General features: G+C 51.9%; 2 protein-coding genes across 2 annotated transcripts in view; both read left to right on the forward strand.

Annotated features, from left to right (window-relative positions):
* The window catches only part of PSMC6 (proteasome 26S subunit, ATPase 6), a 39,282-nt gene extending 31,578 nt beyond the window's left edge, over window positions 1-7,704 (forward strand). Inside the window, exons 11-14 of the mRNA XM_015421410.1 lie at window positions 774-894; window positions 985-1,065; window positions 5,827-5,898; window positions 7,200-7,704. Coding sequence (XP_015276896.1) covers window positions 774-894; window positions 985-1,065; window positions 5,827-5,898; window positions 7,200-7,318 — 393 coding nt within the window. The 3' untranslated portion in view covers window positions 7,319-7,704. The remainder of the gene's footprint in view (window positions 1-773; window positions 895-984; window positions 1,066-5,826; window positions 5,899-7,199) is intronic.
* Window positions 7,705-13,038: 5,334 nt separating this feature from the next.
* Window positions 13,039-19,362, forward strand: part of STYX (serine/threonine/tyrosine interacting protein) — a 46,742-nt gene continuing 40,418 nt past the window's right edge. The window contains exon 1 of the mRNA XM_015421331.1: window positions 13,039-13,134. Coding sequence (XP_015276817.1) covers window positions 13,039-13,134 — 96 coding nt within the window. The remainder of the gene's footprint in view (window positions 13,135-19,362) is intronic.

Below are 19,362 nucleotides of genomic sequence, written 5' to 3' on the forward strand. Positions count from 1 at the left end.
GGTCCATGGGGTCGCGGAGAGTCGGACTGGACTGTGCGACTGAACAACAAGAAAAGTGAACAAAAATAACATACATAATCATAGAAAAATATATTGACGGTGATCTCCGGAATGTCTTGCCGTTTCGAAGGAAGATCTTCTTCTGAACAAAGATGTAGGACAAAAAATGTCTCTCAGTGATTCATATCCACTGGTGACGTCTCACAATTATCAAGGAAGATTTTCAATGTTCGTAACAGCTGTACTGTATAGTAGAACCTGCAATAGGCTAAGATGATTGTAATTACACTCTTCCTTTTTCACAGTTTTTTCTTGTTCTCCGTGTAACTTCATGGGTGTGACAGCCAAAGTTTCCTCTAAGCTGTGGAGGCTTGTGAGCAAAAATTCTACTTTGTGAGCTGCTGGCATTAAAGTTGTGAGCAAGTGATTGGGCTACTGCATGAATTAGTTTGCTCTGGAGCCCTCCTTCCTGAGCTAAGACAGAAATGTGTGAGCTGGAGGCTAAAAACCTGTGAGCTAGCTCACACTAACTCAGCTTAGAGGGAACACTGGTGACAGCTAGAACCTCCATAGCTGCTGTTTCAAAGTAAAGATGCGGCTGTCAAGAGATCTGTCTTCATTTATCCGTGTCCAGGTTCTATGGGTTTGGGACGATTATAGGATGGTATTAGCTGTAATTCCCCACCGGTTGGTTGATGGGCACTCTGAAACGGACAAAAGTCGGAATTGGTTTAAAGCCTTTTAAGATTTGGGTTCTTTGCACCCTCTTTCAGTTGTTGAATCAGATGGACGGATTTGACACTCTGCACAGAGTTAAGATGATAATGGCTACCAACAGGCCCGATACTCTGGATCCGGCGTTGTTGCGTCCTGGAAGACTGGACAGGAAAATTCGTGAGTAGAGTTTCTAGATTCCGTGCTGTAGCTTTCTTTCCCTTTCCCCTGTCTCACATTAACAAAGCTTTTCCCTCCCTCTCCTTTTAGATATTGACTTGCCAAACGAGCAGGCCAGATTAGACATACTGAAGATTCACGCTGGGCCTATAACGAAACATGGCGAAATAGGTAAGTGCGCCCCGGGGACTTTGCAAACACCGTCTGAGCAGAGGGAGGTTGGCGTTTGCTGCCCAAGTAATGTGCCTTAGTAGATCGCTGTCTCCAGAGGAGAGTAGGGGGACTCCTATCGGTTTTACACAAGCTTCTTTTGGGTATAATTCTGTTCCTAGCTTTCGCTGAGCCTCAGTTCAATATACCACATTTTATTCTTTGACAATTGCATCCGTCGATTTAAAAAAGTGCATTTCATGATGGCATTTTTTCATGGGCTTTCCCCCCAAGGGCCTGCAAGGCTGCCTCTCACACACGCATGAAGCTGCCTTCTACTGAATCAGACCCTCGGTCCATCAAAGTCAGTCTTGTCTAAGACTGGCAGCCGCTCTCCCGGGTCTCAGACAGAGAAAGGCCTTTCCCATCACCTCCTGCCGGGTCGTTTTTAACTGGAGATGCCAGGGATTGAACCTGGGACCTTCTGTGCGCCAAGCAGAGGCTCTGCCACTGAGCCACAGCCCCTCTTTATAGCTCTCCAGGGTCTCAGGCAGAGGTCTTTCCCATCACCTCCTGCCTGGTCCTTTTAGCTGGAGATGCCAGGGATTGAACCTGGGACCTTCTGTGCGCCAAGCAGAGGCTCTGCTACTGAGCCACAGCCCCTCTTTACAGCTCTCCAGGGTCTCAGGCAGAGGTCTTTCCCATCACCTCCTGCCTGGTCCTTTTAGCTGGAGATGCTGGGGATTGAACCTGGGGCCTTCTGCATGCCGAGCAGAGGCTCTTCCACTGAGCCACAGCCCTTCTTTACAGCCCTCCAGGGTCCCACCTGCTGTCTAGTCCTTCCTACTGGAGATGCCGGGGATTGAACCTGGGACCTCCTGCATGCCAAGCAGAGGCTCTTCCACTGAGCCACAGCCCCTCCCCAGATAATGCTCGAAGAACACATGAAGCTGCCTAATGCCCTTGATCCATCCAAGTCAGTATTATCCACTCAGGCTAGCAGCTGCTGTCCAGGGTCTCGGGTGAAGGTCTTTCACGTTACTTGAAAGGCTGTCTCATCTAGAGGATGGTGAGGCGTCGTTTTCTGTTGCCCCGGAAGGTCGGACCAGAACCAAGGGGTTGACATTAAATCAGAAGAGTTTTTGGCTAAACCTTAGGAAGAACTTCCGGTCAGTGAGAGCGGGGTCGTGACCCTGAGTTCACCTTTGTCCTGTCACATGACTTCCTAACGCACAATAGGTCCCATGCACAGTGGGTTTCTGGGCTGGAAAGGCTGAAGACCACTAGCATATATAGGTTGTTTAGGATCACGAGAAGGGAGGGCAGGAAGGGTTGCATCAGTGCTTAATTCTCCTGGCCCTTTCTTACACACCCAGGGAAATGCCGATCGCCACTTTGGGGTCAGGAAGCAGTCTTTCTCCAGGCCAGTTTGGCCGAGGATCCTGGAGGTTTTTTCTCATCTTCTGGGCGTGGAGCGGAGGTCACTGCAGGTGGGGGGGGGGGATTTGTGAATTTCCTGCCTTATGCAGGGGGTTGGACTAGAGGTCCCTGGAGGTCCCTTCCAGCTCTATGATTCTCTGTGACCTGATGGTTTTCACTGGAGATGCTGGGGGTGGAACGGATCCCCTGGCCCCTCCCCCTTGAGGTGCGGCCGTCTCTGCTGTCCTTTAGGGGAGTCTGCGAAGGGGTTTTGCTCCGGGAGAGCCTTTTGACATATTTACGAGCTCAGTGAGCTCTCTGCTTGCTCTGTGGATCTCCTTTAGATTCAGAACGGATTTAAAAGCCTTTTGTATTGATCTAATGTTTGGAAGGCACTTTGAGGTGGGAAGGCGGGCAGTATACAGATGCCATTAACGAGTGAGGCAAGGCGCCCACGTTATCCCTGTCTGTCCTCTCGAGAGCCCGACCAGATCGGTTCGGCTGAGTGTGCGTGAATCGTCCAGGGCAGTGTCCCCTCTAAGCTGAGCTAGCGTGAGCCAGATCACAGTTTTTTAAGCCTCCGGCTCAGGGGTCATTTCGTAGAAAAAGAGGTGCAGGAGCTCATTTATTTATTTATTTCATTTATACCCTGCCCTCCCCGCACGCGGGCTCAGGGTGGCTTACATATATTAGCATAACTCGTTTGCATATGCCACACCCTCTGACATCACCGGAAGTGTGTCAGAAGGCAACACCCACCACTCAGGCTCCACTAGACTGTTTTGGATTGCTAGCTATTGGGGGGGGGGAATGTGCAGATCTGTCCTCACAGAGGAGGGAGAGCTTGTACCGGAATAAAACTTGGTCTTAAAGGTGCCACTGGACTGTTTTGGATTGCTAGCTGTGGCGGGGGGGGGGGGAAAAAACGTGCAGATCTGCCCTCACAGGAGGGAGAGCTTGTACCTGAAGGCGGGCTGGGGGAGGGGGAGGCTGTGCAACTTACCTGGCTGCTTGCTCCTCGTGGCCTGACTGAGGGCTGCTGGGAGCAGGGAGCGGGGCTTGTTGCATGTGCCCGCCCCCTGGGCTTCTTACTGCTGGAGCTCCGCTCCTGTGTGCTCCTGCAGGAAATGACCCCTGCTCCGGCTCACAGATTTTTGTCTTCACTCAGGAAGGATGGCTCCAGAGCAAACTAATTTATGCAGTGGCCAAATCTGCTCGCTCACAACCTTGGTGCCATGAGTTCACACAGCGGAGTTTTCACTCACAGGACTCCACAGCTTGGAGTGAGCATAGGTCCCAAGCGACCCAGAGTTGCTTCCTGGGCTCAGCCAAGGTTTGAACCCACATCTCCCGGGTTCAGGCCTTGCCCTTTATCCCCCGATGGCTTGGGTTGTTGGCAGGAGACAGTAATTCATATAAAAAAGCTGGCAAGCTCCATTCCCCGCTTGTCTGATCAGACCCTGCGTGGCCAAGGAACACTACCTTGGACCTCATTTGGGAGCTGGCTACGAGTCACTCTGCATGCTCGAAACACATTTGTTTAGCATCCCATAGTTATTTATTTTCTCCCTGCATCTTAAGGTGGTTTACACAGCAAGAGTCAAGACAGTTGACAAGCTGAGACAGTCAGTAACCAGTGACATAGGATATGGGTCATAGAGCAAGATCTGCTGCTTGTCCGTGGCCTGTGGGCCACCCGTTTAGCCCCGACCAGGGCTGGGGCTTTTTCTGCTCTGGCGGAACGTGCTCCCGGCGTGGGATCACGGCCCTGCGGTATCTTTTGCCGTTCCGCAGGGCCTGCAAAATGGAGCTGTTCCGCCAGGCCTTTGGCCGAGGCAGTGGGCGTCCAGGAAAAACAAGTTCGTCCTCCCCTGCTGAAGTTGCCACCTCTATGCAGCCCGGGTTGAGCAGACTCAGAGTCCAGCGGCACCAGTATCAGTGCAGATTGTTTTTAAATGCTGTTTTGATTGATTATTATGTTTGTGTTGCCAAATGGGCCGAACTTGCTGTGATCCGCAGGGAGGGCAGACTATAAATTTCAAAAATAAATAAGAACCAAAGCAAAGCATACAAGAGTTAACATGAGACATTAAATCAGGGGTGTCAAACATGCAGCCCGGGGGGCCGGATCAGGCCCCCGGCGGGCTTCCATCAGGCCCGCAGTGGAACTGGCCATCTTCTGCTTCCAGTTCTGCTGCTGCATCATAGCTTGCTTCGCCAGACTCTCTCAATCGCTCAGCCACTTCATGTTTTAACCTGGGCCCTAGACTCAGAACTCTGAGCATGAGATTTCTGTGGGGAACGTCAGTAAATCAAAAGTAGGTTTGCAGCTTACAGAACTAATGTTTTAAGCATGTTTTTTTATTTTAAGTAAAAAAAATCTACCTGTCAGGGGTCATTTTGTAGAAAAAGAGGTGCAGGTGCTCATTAGCATAACTCATTTGCATATGCCACACCCCCTGACATCACCGGACGTGTGTCAGAAGGCTACACCCACCGCTCAGGCTTCACTGGACTGTTGTGGATTGCTAACTATTGGGGGGGGGGAGAATGTGCAGATCTGTCCTCGCAGAGGAGGGAGAGCTTGTACCTGAATAAAACTTGGTCTTAAAGGTGCCACTGGACTGTTTTGGACCGGAGGGCTGGGGGGAGGCTCTGTAACTTACCTGGCTGCTTCTTGCTCTGACTGAGGGCTGCTGGGAGCAGGGGGTGGGGCTTGTTGCATGTACCCGCCCCCTGGGCTCTTTACTGCCGGAGCTCCGCTCCTGTGCGCTCCTGCAGGAAATGACCCCTGCCTAGCATTACATTTTATGACACACATGGCCTGGCCCAACAAGGTCTCATTTATGTCAGATCCGGCCGGCGTAAGAAAGGAGTTCGACACCCCTGCATTAAATGATGCAATGACACAATGGGAGCCAACCCATAGCAAGCTATGCAGAGTGGTATAGACCACAGTTCCTAATCATTTGTCCATGGTGCTTTGTGAAGCCTTTTGGACAGTGCTGCCCTGATGCCTGTGTAGAAAAGCCCTCTCGAATAATTCGGTTTTGCATAGTCTGCAGAAAGCCAGGAACAGGGGGAGCCCTCCTGATCTCCTCGGGGAGGCCATTCCACAAGGTGGGGGCCACAACGGAGAAGGCCACGCGTACGGGCACTTGTTGATTTTGCCCATTCGCACAGTGGCGCCTTCAGAAGGACCCTGCTTGGATGAGTGAAGCCGTCGTGGCGGAGCACAGGGGGGAGAGACCATCTCGCAGATCCGGGGGTCCAAGCCCCGCGTTACAGTTTTTGCCACAGGCGCCGCTTGCCGTTTGAAGCGTGCCGCTCTGATTAACCGGCGGTCCTTCCTTTTGTCAACAGATTACGAAGCAATTGTGAAGCTGTCTGATGGTTTTAACGGCGCCGATCTGAGAAATGTCTGTACTGAAGCAGGTAAGGAGCAGGATGTGACTGCGATGCTCTCCTGTTTTCCGTAATTTTTTTTTTTATATAGACTTATTCTCCATGAATCTATCTGATCCCATTTTAAAGCTGTTTATTCCTGTGGCCATCACCACACCCTTTCTGGCATCGAATACTACATTTTAATCACTCTCTGTGTAATGTAGTATTTCCTTTTGTCCGCCCTGGACCTACTGCTCATCAGCTTCCTTGGATGCCCTCGAGTCCCAGTTTTTCGGGAGAGGGAGAGAAATGTCTCTTTGTCAACTCTCTCCACCCCAGGCACCCCGTTCCTGTATGATAAGTGCTCTTTAGACAGCAACTTAGCAATTAGTGGGTTTGGGTCATGTAGATCCGGTTTCCCTTTGGGGGGGGGATCTTGTAACAGAGCAGGCGTCCCCCTCCTGTTTGAACCTGTGGGCGTCTTTGGAATCCACGTGTTCACAGGGCGATGGGCCACAGCCAAGCAGGGCCACAGCCAGAGGGACCCCAAGTGTCAGGGAGAAGAGGGGTAATTAAAAAACACTCTGGGAAAGAGCAGTGCGAGAGAGTAAAACAAGCACTGTGGTGGCAGCTGCCTCTAAAACAATGCTGTTCTGATTTGCGTAGCCAATCAGAAGCCCTGCTGGGTAAGAGCCCCCACCCAAGTTTCAAAAATGCTTTGTGGGTGCCAAGAAAGGGGTCGGTAGGTGCCGTGGTGCCCACGGGCACTGTATTAGGGACCCCTGTACAGGCCCAGCCCACTCACTAGGCAAACTAGACATTCGCCTAGGGTGGGCCAATTTTCTGGGTGACGAACTGCGCCCGGCCCTCCCGCCCCCACCAAAAGCCCTGCATCATCCTGACCCCAGCTGCCGCCTTTTTCTCTCCCTGACCGCCCTCCCTCCTTCCGCTGGGCTGGGTAGGCGGGAATCCATCCTAAGGATGTGCTCAGAGGCACCCCACCGGCTTGCTTCGTCGCGCCCCCTTTCACTAGCAGAATGGGTCTGCAGGATTCAGCCCTGTGGATCTCCTGGGTGCCAGTACGGAAACATGGCCTGTGAGTACATCACCAGGCAGTTGGGGAAAACCGTGCCTGCACCCACCACCCCACCCAGGGTAGCCCTTTCGGGAAGCAGCCAGGCGTTTCAGCAGCTGGCTACGGAAGGAGCCAGGCATGGCCATGAAATTCCAGTGGCCATTATGCAGTTAAAAGAAGCCTTGCCCTTCTGAGGTCCAGGACTGCGACAGTGCTGCAAAGCTTGTTAGAACTGAAGGCAAAACCCCAGACGGCCCCTTCTCTGTCCTTGCAGGGATGTTTGCTATCCGAGCAGACCACGACTTTGTGGTCCAGGAGGACTTCATGAAGGCAGTGCGGAAAGTGGCGGATTCCAAGAAGCTGGAGTCGAAGCTGGACTACAAGCCGGTGTAAACGTCACCGGGCGGCTGATGGAAGGACGATCTGCATGGGGACGCTGGGGGCTTGACGGGTGACACGAGAAACAAACTTATTCCCTTGATTGTGTCTTTTTTTTTCCCTCTCAAGTGTCTGCGTTCACACCAGTAAGCTGCTTGGCGGTGCGCCTGCCAGGAGGGAGCGTGTTGCCGCGTTACAAAAAACTCAGATCTGGAAACGCAGGCCTTTGACGCAAGCCCCACTTGAGCACAGAGTCAACTGTGTTCTCGTATTGCGAGTTATGCCAAACCGGTTTGCTTTGGCAGGTCGGAAAGAGGGCGCGTTTCTTATTTTATACCATTTAATACTTTTTCTTCCCCTCTCCCCTTAAAACAGTAAAATAAAACTTGTTTAAACCCTCATCGGTATACATGTCCTTGGGCTGTCTGTGGACAGGGTGGGAAATACCTTCTTGCTTCCCGCGGCAACATTATTATTCATATACTGAGACATCCTGGCATTTATAAAAGCTTCATTTCCCCCTCCCCCCACTAAAGGGAACAAGAAGTAAAAACGAGAAGAAGAGGAGATTGGATTTATACCCTGCTGTCATGGCTCAGGTGGGGTGTCACCTGACGCTGCCACCACTCTGAATTTAGGATTCCTTGAGAAGGCCCAGAGGACCCTCCCAAGACCTTCAGACCTCCCTTTTGGCTGAATAATAGGCGTGAGGACCAGGCAGAGTACAACAAGAAAAAGGTTTATTTTTACAGGAGGTCAAACAAACAAGGTGCAGGAATAATAACAGTAAGTGGGTGAAAAGAAAAGAAATCAAATGCCCTAACGCGTCTAAATATATACTGTCCCTAGCTCACTATCTCAAGTGGCCTTAGACTACTCACCCTTCCCTCAGGATGAGAGTTTCTTCCCCACAGCAGCCTCTCTTCTGGCCCTGCTCCCTGGGAAGAAGAACAGCCTTTTCCTCTTGCACCAGTTCTTTTATTCCCCAGCCCTCTTCTTCCCTATTGGCCAAAATCGGCACCAAAACTTCCAAAGGCTTTCTGGGGTTTGTAGGCCCAGCCTCCCTTACTGCTAGCTAGGCTCCCTGGGCCTAGTAGGCCTCTGGTGGCACAGCCCAGATCATGACACCTGCCCTTCCCTCAGAGTGGTTTACAGTCTCCTTTCGCTTTCCCTCCCCACAACAGATATCCTGTGAGGTAGGTGGGGCTGAGAGAGCTCTCTCGAGAACTGCCCTTGAGAGAACAGCTCTGAAAGAACTTGGGTCTGACCCAAGGTCACACCAGCAGCTGCATGTGGAGGAGTGAGGAATCAAACCCGGTTCTCCCATATTAGAGTCCGCACTCTTAACCACAACACCAAGCATTCCCCTCCCAAGTACCATCATTTTCACAGCCATAATGCCGCACTCTTTCCCCGAAACTGTACTAATAGAGATCAAGCTGCAATCAGACACACACGTCCTTGCTGGCAGGGGTGGGGGAAGACCCTGACCCCTCACCCCTTGCTGACCTCAAAATGGTCCTCCAGCAAATGAGAGTCCGATCAGGATGCTAAATCAAATCTTGACGCAGTGCATTTCTGGGATATGTGTCATAATCTGTATTATTCGTGTATCGTCGTCTGGAACGCTGTCCTTGTTTCGAAATCAATAACTTCCTCCGTAAAAGCACAGCACAGGAAGCAAGGGGGGAAAAGTGCTGAGCTCGTACAAGCATCCCCCCCTCCCCTTGGAAAAAGGCCTTCATCTATTAATCAGCAGATGTGAAGCCCGCCATATCGATCAGATGGTCCGCTGCCCTGCCCGGTGAAGGGCGTCAAACTGCCTGCTCTGAACGGCTGTGAACTCTTTTCTATAAGCAGGCCACAGAAGAGTTCAGCCTCTGGGTTATTTAGTGTCTAGCGAGAAGAGCACGGGTCGAAGAAGAGAGGCGTAGAAGACGCCCTATTAAGGCAGAAGGGCCGGTGTTTTCATTGGAGAGTGCTGCTGGCCTCTGAGACCTTGGATAGGTCTCACACCACCCTTAAGGCACCCCAGAGTTTTAAATAGAGGCCTTCATGTTCCACACAGGTCCTCTAGAGGGACCAGCCTCTGGCAGAACAGCCGCACAGACCAGCGTCCTTTGAGAGCCAGTTTGATGTAGTGGTTAAGAGCGCAGACTCTAATCTGGGAGAACCGGGTTTGACTCCCTACCCCTCCACATGGCAGCTGCTGGTGTGACCTTGAGTCAGTCACAAGTTCTCTCAGAGCTGTTCTCTCAGGAGCAGTCCTTGGAAGAGCTCTCTCAGCCCCACCTACCTCACAGGGTGTCTGTCGTGGGGAGGGGAAGGAGTTCGTAAACCGCTCTGAGACTCCTTCGGGTAGCAAAGGGCGGGGTATAAAACCAATCTCCTCTTCTTTGTCTTTTCCTGTGTTGTCGCATTATGGCCTCATGCAGGTGTTTCCTGCTACCTGGTATTTTGGCTGTTGGGGGGGGGGACACTGATTACGGCACTTGAATTGGCAGTTTGCTGACAGACTTGCCCCCCCCCCCCATCCCCTGGCACCCGTTTTAAATCGCATGCTCAAATGCTGGAAGTTTATATGGTGCAGAGAACAACTGCCGACATCAGTAATTATAAAGCATTTATTAAGAAGAAAAACACCCACGCACATACTCAGCTCAGCAACAGATTGATCAAGGGATCCCCAAAGAAAAGGGTGAGCACACACTTCCTCTGTCCAGGCACTAGCTGATCTTATTCTAAGGCGGGCTCTTTAACTTAGAAGAAAAATTCAGGCGGGTCAGCCCTGTTGGCCTGAAGCAGCAGAACAAAGTTTGAGTCTCCACAGCTTAGAGGGAGCATTCGTCGGTGGCAGTGTTCCCTCTAAGCTGAGTTAGTGTGAGATAGCTCAGTGTTCTAGTCCCTGGCTCACAAATTTTTTGTATTCGCTCAGGAAGGAGGGCTCCAGAGCAAACTAATTTCTGCAGCAGTCAAATCGCTCACTGGCAACTTTAATCCCAGTCGCTCACAAAGTAGAATGTATGCTCCCAAGACTCCACAGCTTAGAGGGAGCACTGATCATGTCCCCCCCACACCTCCTCTTCTCCAAACTGGACGTTTCCAAGTCCCTCAGACGTTCCTCGTGCGGGTTGGTCTCCAGGCCCCCGATCGTCGTCTTCACCCTTCCTCTACAGAGCCTTTTCCCAGAGGCTGGCTTTTCCAAGCTCTGATTCTTCCGACAGAGCCCGCTCTCCCACTTAAAACAGACGCTGAGCGCTCAGCACCGTCGGCCTACCTTCCCACAAGAGCCACAAGCAACAGAAGCGAACGCTGGCGACGAAGACGCCAACACAGATCATGCACAACTGACTTGGCTCGTGTGTGCTGCGGGCGAGGCAAAACTTCTCTCAGCCCCAGGTCTTGGTGCCGGCACGGTGACTTGTTGGCACCGGACTCTGCGGCGGCCGCCTTTCAATCAGAAGCCACGGAAGTGTGGAGAGTGTGAGCGAGCTTTTTGCCCTGCCCGGGGGCTCACACATGTGAATCACGCGCTGTGAGTTGTAGAAACACGATGCATTTGTGCTTCTCAGCAAGTTCGGGCAGTCGAGTCTCCGCTGATTGGCCGCGATCCAGCCTGTGGGCCACAGCGTGACCTATATTTACTGCTCTGAGTGTGTGTGGAAAAGGGCAAGTGAAATCTGGGAAGCATCTTGGCTCGCGGCGCTGAAATGTTTTGCCTCGGCTGGGAAGATTAACGTCGCTGAGTTTCTAAAACGGGAAGAGGCGGCCCTGGAACCTGTTGTACCTGCAGTGCCATCCTTGCCAATCACACAAGAAAAGATCTGCCTCTACAATTTGAGCCTGCCCTTCGGTCTCGCATATAACACTCCTTTGGGATAGGTTAGGCCGGAGGTCCCCAACGTGGCGCCTGTGGGCGTCAGGGTACCTGCTGACACCTTTCTTCATGCCCACCCAGTGGTTTTCAGGAAGCGGACAGTGCCTTCTGCTTGATCACTGGAGATTGAATTGGCTAGGCGGATTTTCTTTTAAAGTTACTTTGGCATCAGCTGCCCGCACAGCATGAGGCTATCCTGACTTGTGTCCCTGAAGGGAAGCCACGGCGTCCATTTTGGGGCTGTGCCCAGTCAGCTATGTCAGAGTTCCAAAGGTGCCCACAGGCTGGAAAAAAATCTGGAGGAGCCCGGAGTTTAGGCTGCGAGAGAGGGTGCCAGTCCAAAGTCACTCGGTGAGTTTCAGGGCTCAGTGCGGTTTGGAACCCGGGCTTTCCAGCTCCTATTCCGAAACTCTTGAGAGAGTCGGTTTGGTGTAGTGGTTAGGACCACAGATTCTGATTCCCCACTCCTCCACATGCAGCGGCTGGCTTGACCTTGGGTCAATCAGAAGTTCTCTCAGAGCTGTTCTGGAAAGAGCAGTTCTCGAAAGCTCTCACGGCCCCGCCGACCTCACAGGGTTCCGGTGATCAGCCGTGTTGGTCTGAAGCCGTAGAATAAATGTAGAGTCTGGTGGCACCTTTTAAGACCAACAAAGGTTCATTCAAGGGGTGAGCTTTCCAATGTATTTGAAAAAGCGTGTGTGCACACGAAATCTTGAATAAACCTTTGTTGGTCTTAAAGGTGCCTGACTGGACTCTAAATTTGTTCTACCTCACGGGGTGTCTGTTGTGGGGAGAAGGGAAAAGGGGTTTGTAAGCCACTCTGAGACTCCTTCAGGTAGTGAAGGGCAGGGTATCAATCTCAGGGCCGGCTCACTCACTAGGCAAACTAGGCGCTCGCCTAGAGCGCGCCGGCCCTTAGGGGCACCAAACTGACACACACACCCCGCTGTCCTGGTTCAGCTGCAAACACTACTGAGTTTTAAACATGTTATGATCTTTCTGATGATACCAACACCAATTCCACCAAAGAACTTAGCCCTCTGGGCACAGAAGGGTCACTCAGCTGAGTCAAAGAAGAATCTAAGTAGGGGGGCTATTACACAAGGACACTCAAGTTGCAGCTGACTTATGGCAACCCCAGCAAGGAACTGTCAAGGCAAGTGGGAAGCAGAGGTTGTTTGCGACTGCGAGTGCCTTTCTTTGCAGAGTCTTCCTTGGTGGAAGCCAGATGTGCAAAGCAGGCAAAGTTACAAAAGCAAAAGTGAGTGTTAAGAGCATGGGTGCCAGGGGAACGGGAGGCCCGGCGCAGTGTTCCCTCTAAGCTGAGTTAGTGTGAGCTAGCTCACAGTTTTTTAGCCTCCAGCTCACACATTTTTGTCTTAGCTCAGGAAAGATGGCTTCAGAGCAAACTAATTTTATGCAGCAGCCAAACTACCTGCTCACAACTTTAATGCCCGTAGCTCACAAAGTAGAATTTCTGCTCACAGGACTCCACAGCTTAGAGGGAACATTGGTCCGGGGTACAGATCCAATTAACGGGTCCGAGCCATGGTGGGCACATGGGGGGGGGGCACCAGAAGGGATCCTCACCTAGGGTGCAAAATAAGCTGGGGCCGGCCCTGAATCCAATCTCTTCTTAACCGTAATGCATGCTGTTTTCTGTGCACCAAACCCCCTATAGGGGGGCTCAGTCTGAGAGTGGCATGGTCGAGGCTTCAGAGTGAGTTTGTAGCAGAGGCCATATTCTCAGCTGCTTCATCTACTAAAAACAGAGGGACCATCGTGCAGGTCGTACCTGTTGCACAGAGATTCCCGGACCATTTAAGGAATTCTGGCACCTTTGGAATTCTGACACAGCATGGTGGGCGCTGACGCAAAATGGCCGCCAATGGAGGCGGAGCAGTCCACAAAAGAGCTGCCACAGCTTACCTTCAGTCACATGGTGAAGATGCTTGTGCGGTTTGCTGTAGTGGTTAGGAGCGCGGACTCTAATCTGGGGGACAAGGGGTTTGATTCCCCACTCTTCCACATGCAGCCGCTGGTGTGACCTTGGGCCAGTCACAAGTTCTCTCAGAGCTGTTTGCTCAAGGGCAGTCCTCGAGAGAGCTCTCTCAGCCCACCCTACCTCACAGGGTGTCTGTTGTGGGGTAAAGGTAAAGGTTCCCTTGCTCGAAAGCCAGTCGAGTCCGACTCTAGGGTTGCGGTGCTCATCTCCGTTTCAAAGCCGAAGAGCCAGCGCTGTCCGAAGACATTTCCATGGTCATGTGGCTGGCATGACTGAACACCAAGGCGCACAGAACGCTGTGACCTTCCCACCAAAGTGGTACCTATTTATCTACTTGCAATTTCTTGCTTTCGAACTGCTAGGTTGGCAGGAGCTGGAACTAGAGACGGGAGCTCACTCCATCATGTGGCACACTTGGGTCTCGAACTGCTGAACTACTGACCTTCCACAGCCTACAGTTCAGCGTCTTAACCACTTGAGCCACCGCAGCTCCTCTGTTGTGGGGAGGGGATTGTAAACTGCTCTGTGACCCCTTCGGGTAGTGAAGGGCGGGGTATAAATCCAGCCGCCACCTCCTTCGGCAGCGGCTGCCAAAGCAATGTTTTTTAAAAAAAACACTGCACAGCCAAATCAGATCTCTAGTGCCCAAAAGGAAGCCTACCTGGGCAAAAGCCCCACCCACCTTACAGAAACACTTGGCAGACTCCAGGAAAGGTGTTGATGGGTGCCAATGGTGCTCCCAGGTTGAAGACCCCACTACAGCAGTTACTGAGCGTGAAAAAGAGGCACTCTGCATATGCCCCAGAACATCACATTACTCGCCTCTCCCGAACTGAACCTTGGACGTCGTCTTCTTTTGATAAACAGCCTCTGAAGTTTGGCTCTGTTAGCGAGCCCTCGGGAGGGAGCGTTGGTGATTCTTGGGGGTGCGCTGGCAGATGGTCCGTAAATCGCTACGGGGGGGTGGGGGGAGATCTCTGCATACTCCCCAAAGGAGAAGGAGAACTGAGTGTGGGCGAACCACGCAGTCTCTGTCAGCACAGGTGAACACAAGGGGTTGACTTCTGCAGAACTCACAAGCCCGTAATGGTTAAGAGCGGCAGACTCTAATCTAGGAGAACCGGGTTTGATTCCCCACTTCTCCACATGCAGCCAGCTGGGTGACCTTGGGTCAGTCACAGTGCTCGAAAGAGCCCTCTCAGCCCCACCTACCTCACAGGGTGTCTGTTGTGGGGAGAGGAAGGGAAGGAGATTGTAAGCTGCTCTGAGACTCCCTACTGAAGGGCAGGGTATAAATCCAATCTCTTTTTCTTCTAATCTGGAGAACCGGGTTTGATTCCCTACTCTTCCACATGCAGCCAGCTGGGTGACCTTGGGTCAGTCACAAGTTCTCCCAGAGCTGTTCTTGAAAGAGCTCTCTCAGCCCCGCCAACCTCACAGGGTGTCTGTTGTGGGGAGAAGAAGGGAAGGAGATTGTAAGCTGCTCTGAGACTCCCAAGTGAAGGGCAGGATATAACTCCAATCTCCATCTCCTGCTCCTCTGCTTTTTCTGTTTCAAGACTGATTAAAAATGGTGGCCTCATATGTTTGTGAGGTTTTTACAATGCAACTACAGGATGAGGAGGAATTGTGGGGATCAGTGTTGTGTAATTCTGCCTGCTCTTTGCAGGAAGGTTTCAGAGACTGATAGGGAGTTATTGTTCAACATTGTGTTACTGGAATGTTCCCTGAAAAGTTCTGCCTTGATTCCCTACTCTTCCACATGCCACCAGCAGGGTGACCTTGGGCCAGTCACAAGTTCTCCCAGAGCTGTTCTTGAAAGAGTAGTTTCTGTCAAGAGCTCTCTCAGCCCCACCTACCTCACAGGGTGTCTGTTGTGGGGAGGGGAATAGAAAGGAGATTGTAAGACGCTCTGAGGCTCCCTAGTGAAGGGCGGGGTATACATCCAATCTCTTTTTCTTCTAATCTGGAGAACCAAGTTTGATTCCCCACTTTTCCACATGCAGCCAGCTGGGTGACCTTGGGCCAGTCACAAGTTCTCTCAGGGCTGTTCTCTTAAGTGCAGTTCTCTCAGAGCTCTCTCAGCCCCCACCTACCTTACAGGGTGTCTGTTGTGGGGAGGGGAAGGGAAGGTGATTCTAAGCTGCTCTGAGACTCCAAGTGAAGGGTGGGGTATAAATCCAACCATTCTTCAGTGTAAGTCCAAATGAATACATATTTTTATCTATTTCATTTATACACTGCCCTTATCCCCAATGGGACCCCAAAGCCACTTACATTGTTCTCCATTTCATCCTCACAACACCCCTGTGTGGTAGGCTAGGCTTAGAGGGTGTGACTGGCCCAAGGTCGCCCAGCAGGCTTTTATGGCAGAGGGGGAATTTGAACCTGGGTCTCCCAGTTCCTAGTCCAACACTCTGTCCGCTGCCCCACACTGCCTCTCGGTCAGCCCCTTTGGCTAGAGCGGAAGTCCTTTTCTTTCAATAGGGATGTTTTTCTTTCACTGCACAGGAGCCGGCAGTGAGTGAGCCTGACGAATTCACACCGTGTTGAAGGAGTCATTCCTGGTTTTTCATAGGTCGGTTCGGTTCCCACTGCACCTCACTTAGGGCCACGTCCTGTGCGATGGGCTCAGCGTTCTCTGCCCATATAGCCTAACCTCGCTCTCCAAAGGCTCTTCCACAGCCTTTGCTATTCAAGACCCTTTCCTTTCCAATCTAGGGCTGGGGCCTGAAGCCGACACTTAACGCATGGGACCCATGGGCTGCGGGTCCTTCCAATGTGCAACACGTCACCCCAGCCACAATTTTCAGTGCACCTCCTTCGTCGTGGCAGTCCTGCAGTATGCTAGTGGGAATTCAGTCGGGCAGAATGTTGGCAGAAGAGCAGGAAAGGGCTGGCGCAGTGCATTTATACTCAACAGGTGGTGCATAGATTTTGATCATTTGCCTCGTTTATACCCTGTTTTTCTTCCCATTGGGGATACAGAGTGGCTCACGTTATTCCCTGTTTTATCCGGTGAGGAAAGTTAGGCTGAGAGTATGTGACCTGCCATAGGAACATAAGAGAGGCCATGTTGGATCAGGCCAATGGCCCATCCAGTCCAACACTCTGTCACACAGTGGCCAAAACCCAGGGGCCAACAGGAGGTCCACCAGCAGGGCCAGAACTCCAGAAGCCCTCCCACTGTTGCACCTCCAAGCACCAAGAAGACAGAGCATCACCACCCCAGACATAAGAACATAAAAGAAGCCATGTTGGATCAGTCCAATGGCCCATCCAGTCCAACACTCTGTCACACAGTGGCCAAAACCCAGGTTCCATCAGGAGGTCCACCAGCGGGGCCAGAACTCCAGAAGCCCTCCCACTGTTGCACCTCCAAGCACCAAGAAGACACAACATCACCGCCCCAGACATAAGAACATAAAAGAAGCCATGTTGGCAGTCCAATGGCCCATCCAGTCCAACACTCTGTGTCACACAGTGGCCAAAACCCAGGTGCCATCAGGAGCTCCACCACCAGGGCCAAACTCCAGAAGCCCTCCCACCAAGACTGCAGAGTATAAGAACATAAGAGAAGCCATGTTGGATCAGGCCAATGGCCCATCCAATCCAGCACTCTGTGTCAAGGGGCCATCAGGAGGTCCACCAGTGGAGCCAGAACTCCAGAAGCCCTCCCACTGTGGCTCCCCAAGCACTAAGAATATAAAGCATCACTACCATAGGTGAGTTACCGACATCTTGTGGCTAGTAGCCACTCATGGATCCCTGCTCCAATGGCCACCCAGCATGCTACTTTGTCAGAGCAGAGACTGGAACCGATGCTCCCTCTAAGCTGTGGAGCCTTGTGAGCAAAAATTCTACTTCGTGAGCTGCTGGCATTAAAGTTGTGAGTCAGCGATTTGGCTACTGCTCTGGAGCCAAACGTCTAGTTTGCTCTGGAGCCCTCCTTCCTGGGCTAAGACAAAAAAAATCTCTGAGCCGGAGGCAAAAAAACTGTGAGCTGGCGGGAACACTGATTGGAACCTGTGTCTTCCAGATCCTAGTCTAACACTAAGAAGAGCCCTGCTGGATCAGGCCAGTGGTCCCTCTAGTCCAGCATCCTGTCTCACAGAGTGGCCAACCAGTTCCTCTGGAGGGCCAAGGATAGGGCCCAGAGGCTGAGGCCTTCCCCAGATGTTGCCTCCGGGCTCTGGGATTCCGAGGACTAGTGCCTCTGAATGTGGAGGTTTCTTTTAGTCACTATGGCTAGTAGCCACGGCTCGACCTCTCGTCCATGAATCTCTCTAATCTCCTTCTAAAGCCGTTTATGCCTGTGCCCATCACTACATCCTCTGGCAGCAAATATAAGAATGTAACCCTAACCATTACACCACACTGGTGTGCGGACACACTGATGAATGAATGTTACCCATCTTGAGTCTCTGCTCTGAATGTCAATCTGGTAGGGAGACAAGCTCCCCACACACACACACACACACACACACCTGTCAGGATCACTCAGAAAGTTTCATCATCTTCTGGGCCAAAGGGAAGCACTTCCCAGAACTCATAATTAACTTCTGGAACTCCCCACCACAAGGTGTACCTCCTTGCTGTGTTGCTGGAACACTTTCCCTATGAGGAAAGGTTAAGGCGCTTAGGGCTCTTTAGCTTTGAGAAACGACGACTGAGGGGTGACATGATTGAGGTTTCTAAGATTATATGCATGGGATAGAGCAGGTAGGGAGAGAGGTCCTTTTCTGCCTTTCTCCCAATTGCTGAGCGGTCGGGTTAGAACGGATAAGAGGAAGTACTTCTTCACCCAAAGAGTGATGAACACGTGGAATTCACGGCCACAGGAGATGGTGGCGGCTACAAGCATGGACGGCTGCAAAAGGGAATTAGATAAGCATATGGAGCAGAGGTCCATCAGTGGCTGTTAGCCACAAGGGATAGATAGGGACTCTGGGGCAAGTGATGCTCTGTCATCTTGGTGCTTCGGGGGGTCAACAGTGGGAGGGCTTCTAATGTCCTGGCCCCACTGGTGGACCTCCTGAGGGCCCCTGGTATTTCTGGCCGCTGTGTGACACAGAGTGTTGGACTGGATGGGCCTTTGGCCTGATCCAACATTGGCGGCTCTTATGTTCTTATGTTGCTTGTTTCCTGGAATTACAACTGATCTCCAGCTTGCAGAAAATAGTTCCCTTGGAAGAAGCAGCGTCCGAGGGCAGGCTTTCCGGTACACCATAGATTCCAGGTGAAATCCTCCTATGATGGTGGAGGAAGAGATAATGGATTTATACCCCTCCCTTCACTACCCGAAGGAGACTCAGAGCAGCTTACCTTCCCCTCCCCACAACAGACGCCCTGTCTGTGAGGTAGATGGGGCTGAGAGAGCTCCCTCAAGGACTGCCCTTGGGAGAACAGCTCCGAGAGAACTTGTGACTGACCCAAGGTCACCCCAGCAGCTGTATGTGGGGGAATGGGGAATGGAACCCAGTTCTCACAGCCCGTGCTCCTAACCACTACATCAAACTGGCCCCTGTGGTGAAGTGTTTAAGCGTGTCAGACTAACATCTTGAAGACCAGAGTTGGAATCCCGACTTGAGCCAATCACACACTCTCAGGCTCACCTACCTCACAGGGTTGTTGTGAGGATGAAATGGAGTAGAATGAGGAAAGCCGATTTGGGTCCCCATTTTGGAGGAAGGTGGGGGTTGGTATCAATGAATAAATAGTAGAATTATACATCCTCTCAGCCTAACCTACCTCCTAGGGTTGTTGTGCGGGTAAAATGAAAGAAAGGAGAGAACGGCGGAGGCCGCTTTGGGTCCCCATTTGGCGATAAAAAGCAGGGTATGGAGGAAATACTCAATAGAATTATGCACACTCTCGGCGCAGCCTACCTCACAGGGCTGTCGAAAGGATAAAATAGAGGAGGAGGATGTAAACTGGTTTGGGTCCCCCAGGAGGGAGAACGGCGGGGTAGAAACTATTCCAATTAAAAAAAACCAAAAAACCCTTTCTATGCAGGTCTCACCCTCAAATCTACAGGAATCCCCGGGCTCGAGTTGGCAACGGCCAAAGGGCGCCCCCGTCTGCGCAGGCGCACTCGAGGGAGAGGCGGGTGGTGGCCCGGGCTCCCGCCCCTGACGCTCTCTCCAGACACACCCCCTTTCGGCCACGCCCCCCTCC

This window comes from Gekko japonicus, unplaced genomic scaffold (assembly GCF_001447785.1).
Source record: "Gekko japonicus isolate JY-2015 unplaced genomic scaffold, Gekko_japonicus_V1.1 scaffold666, whole genome shotgun sequence".
NCBI classification, from domain to species: Eukaryota; Metazoa; Chordata; class Lepidosauria; order Squamata; family Gekkonidae; genus Gekko; species Gekko japonicus.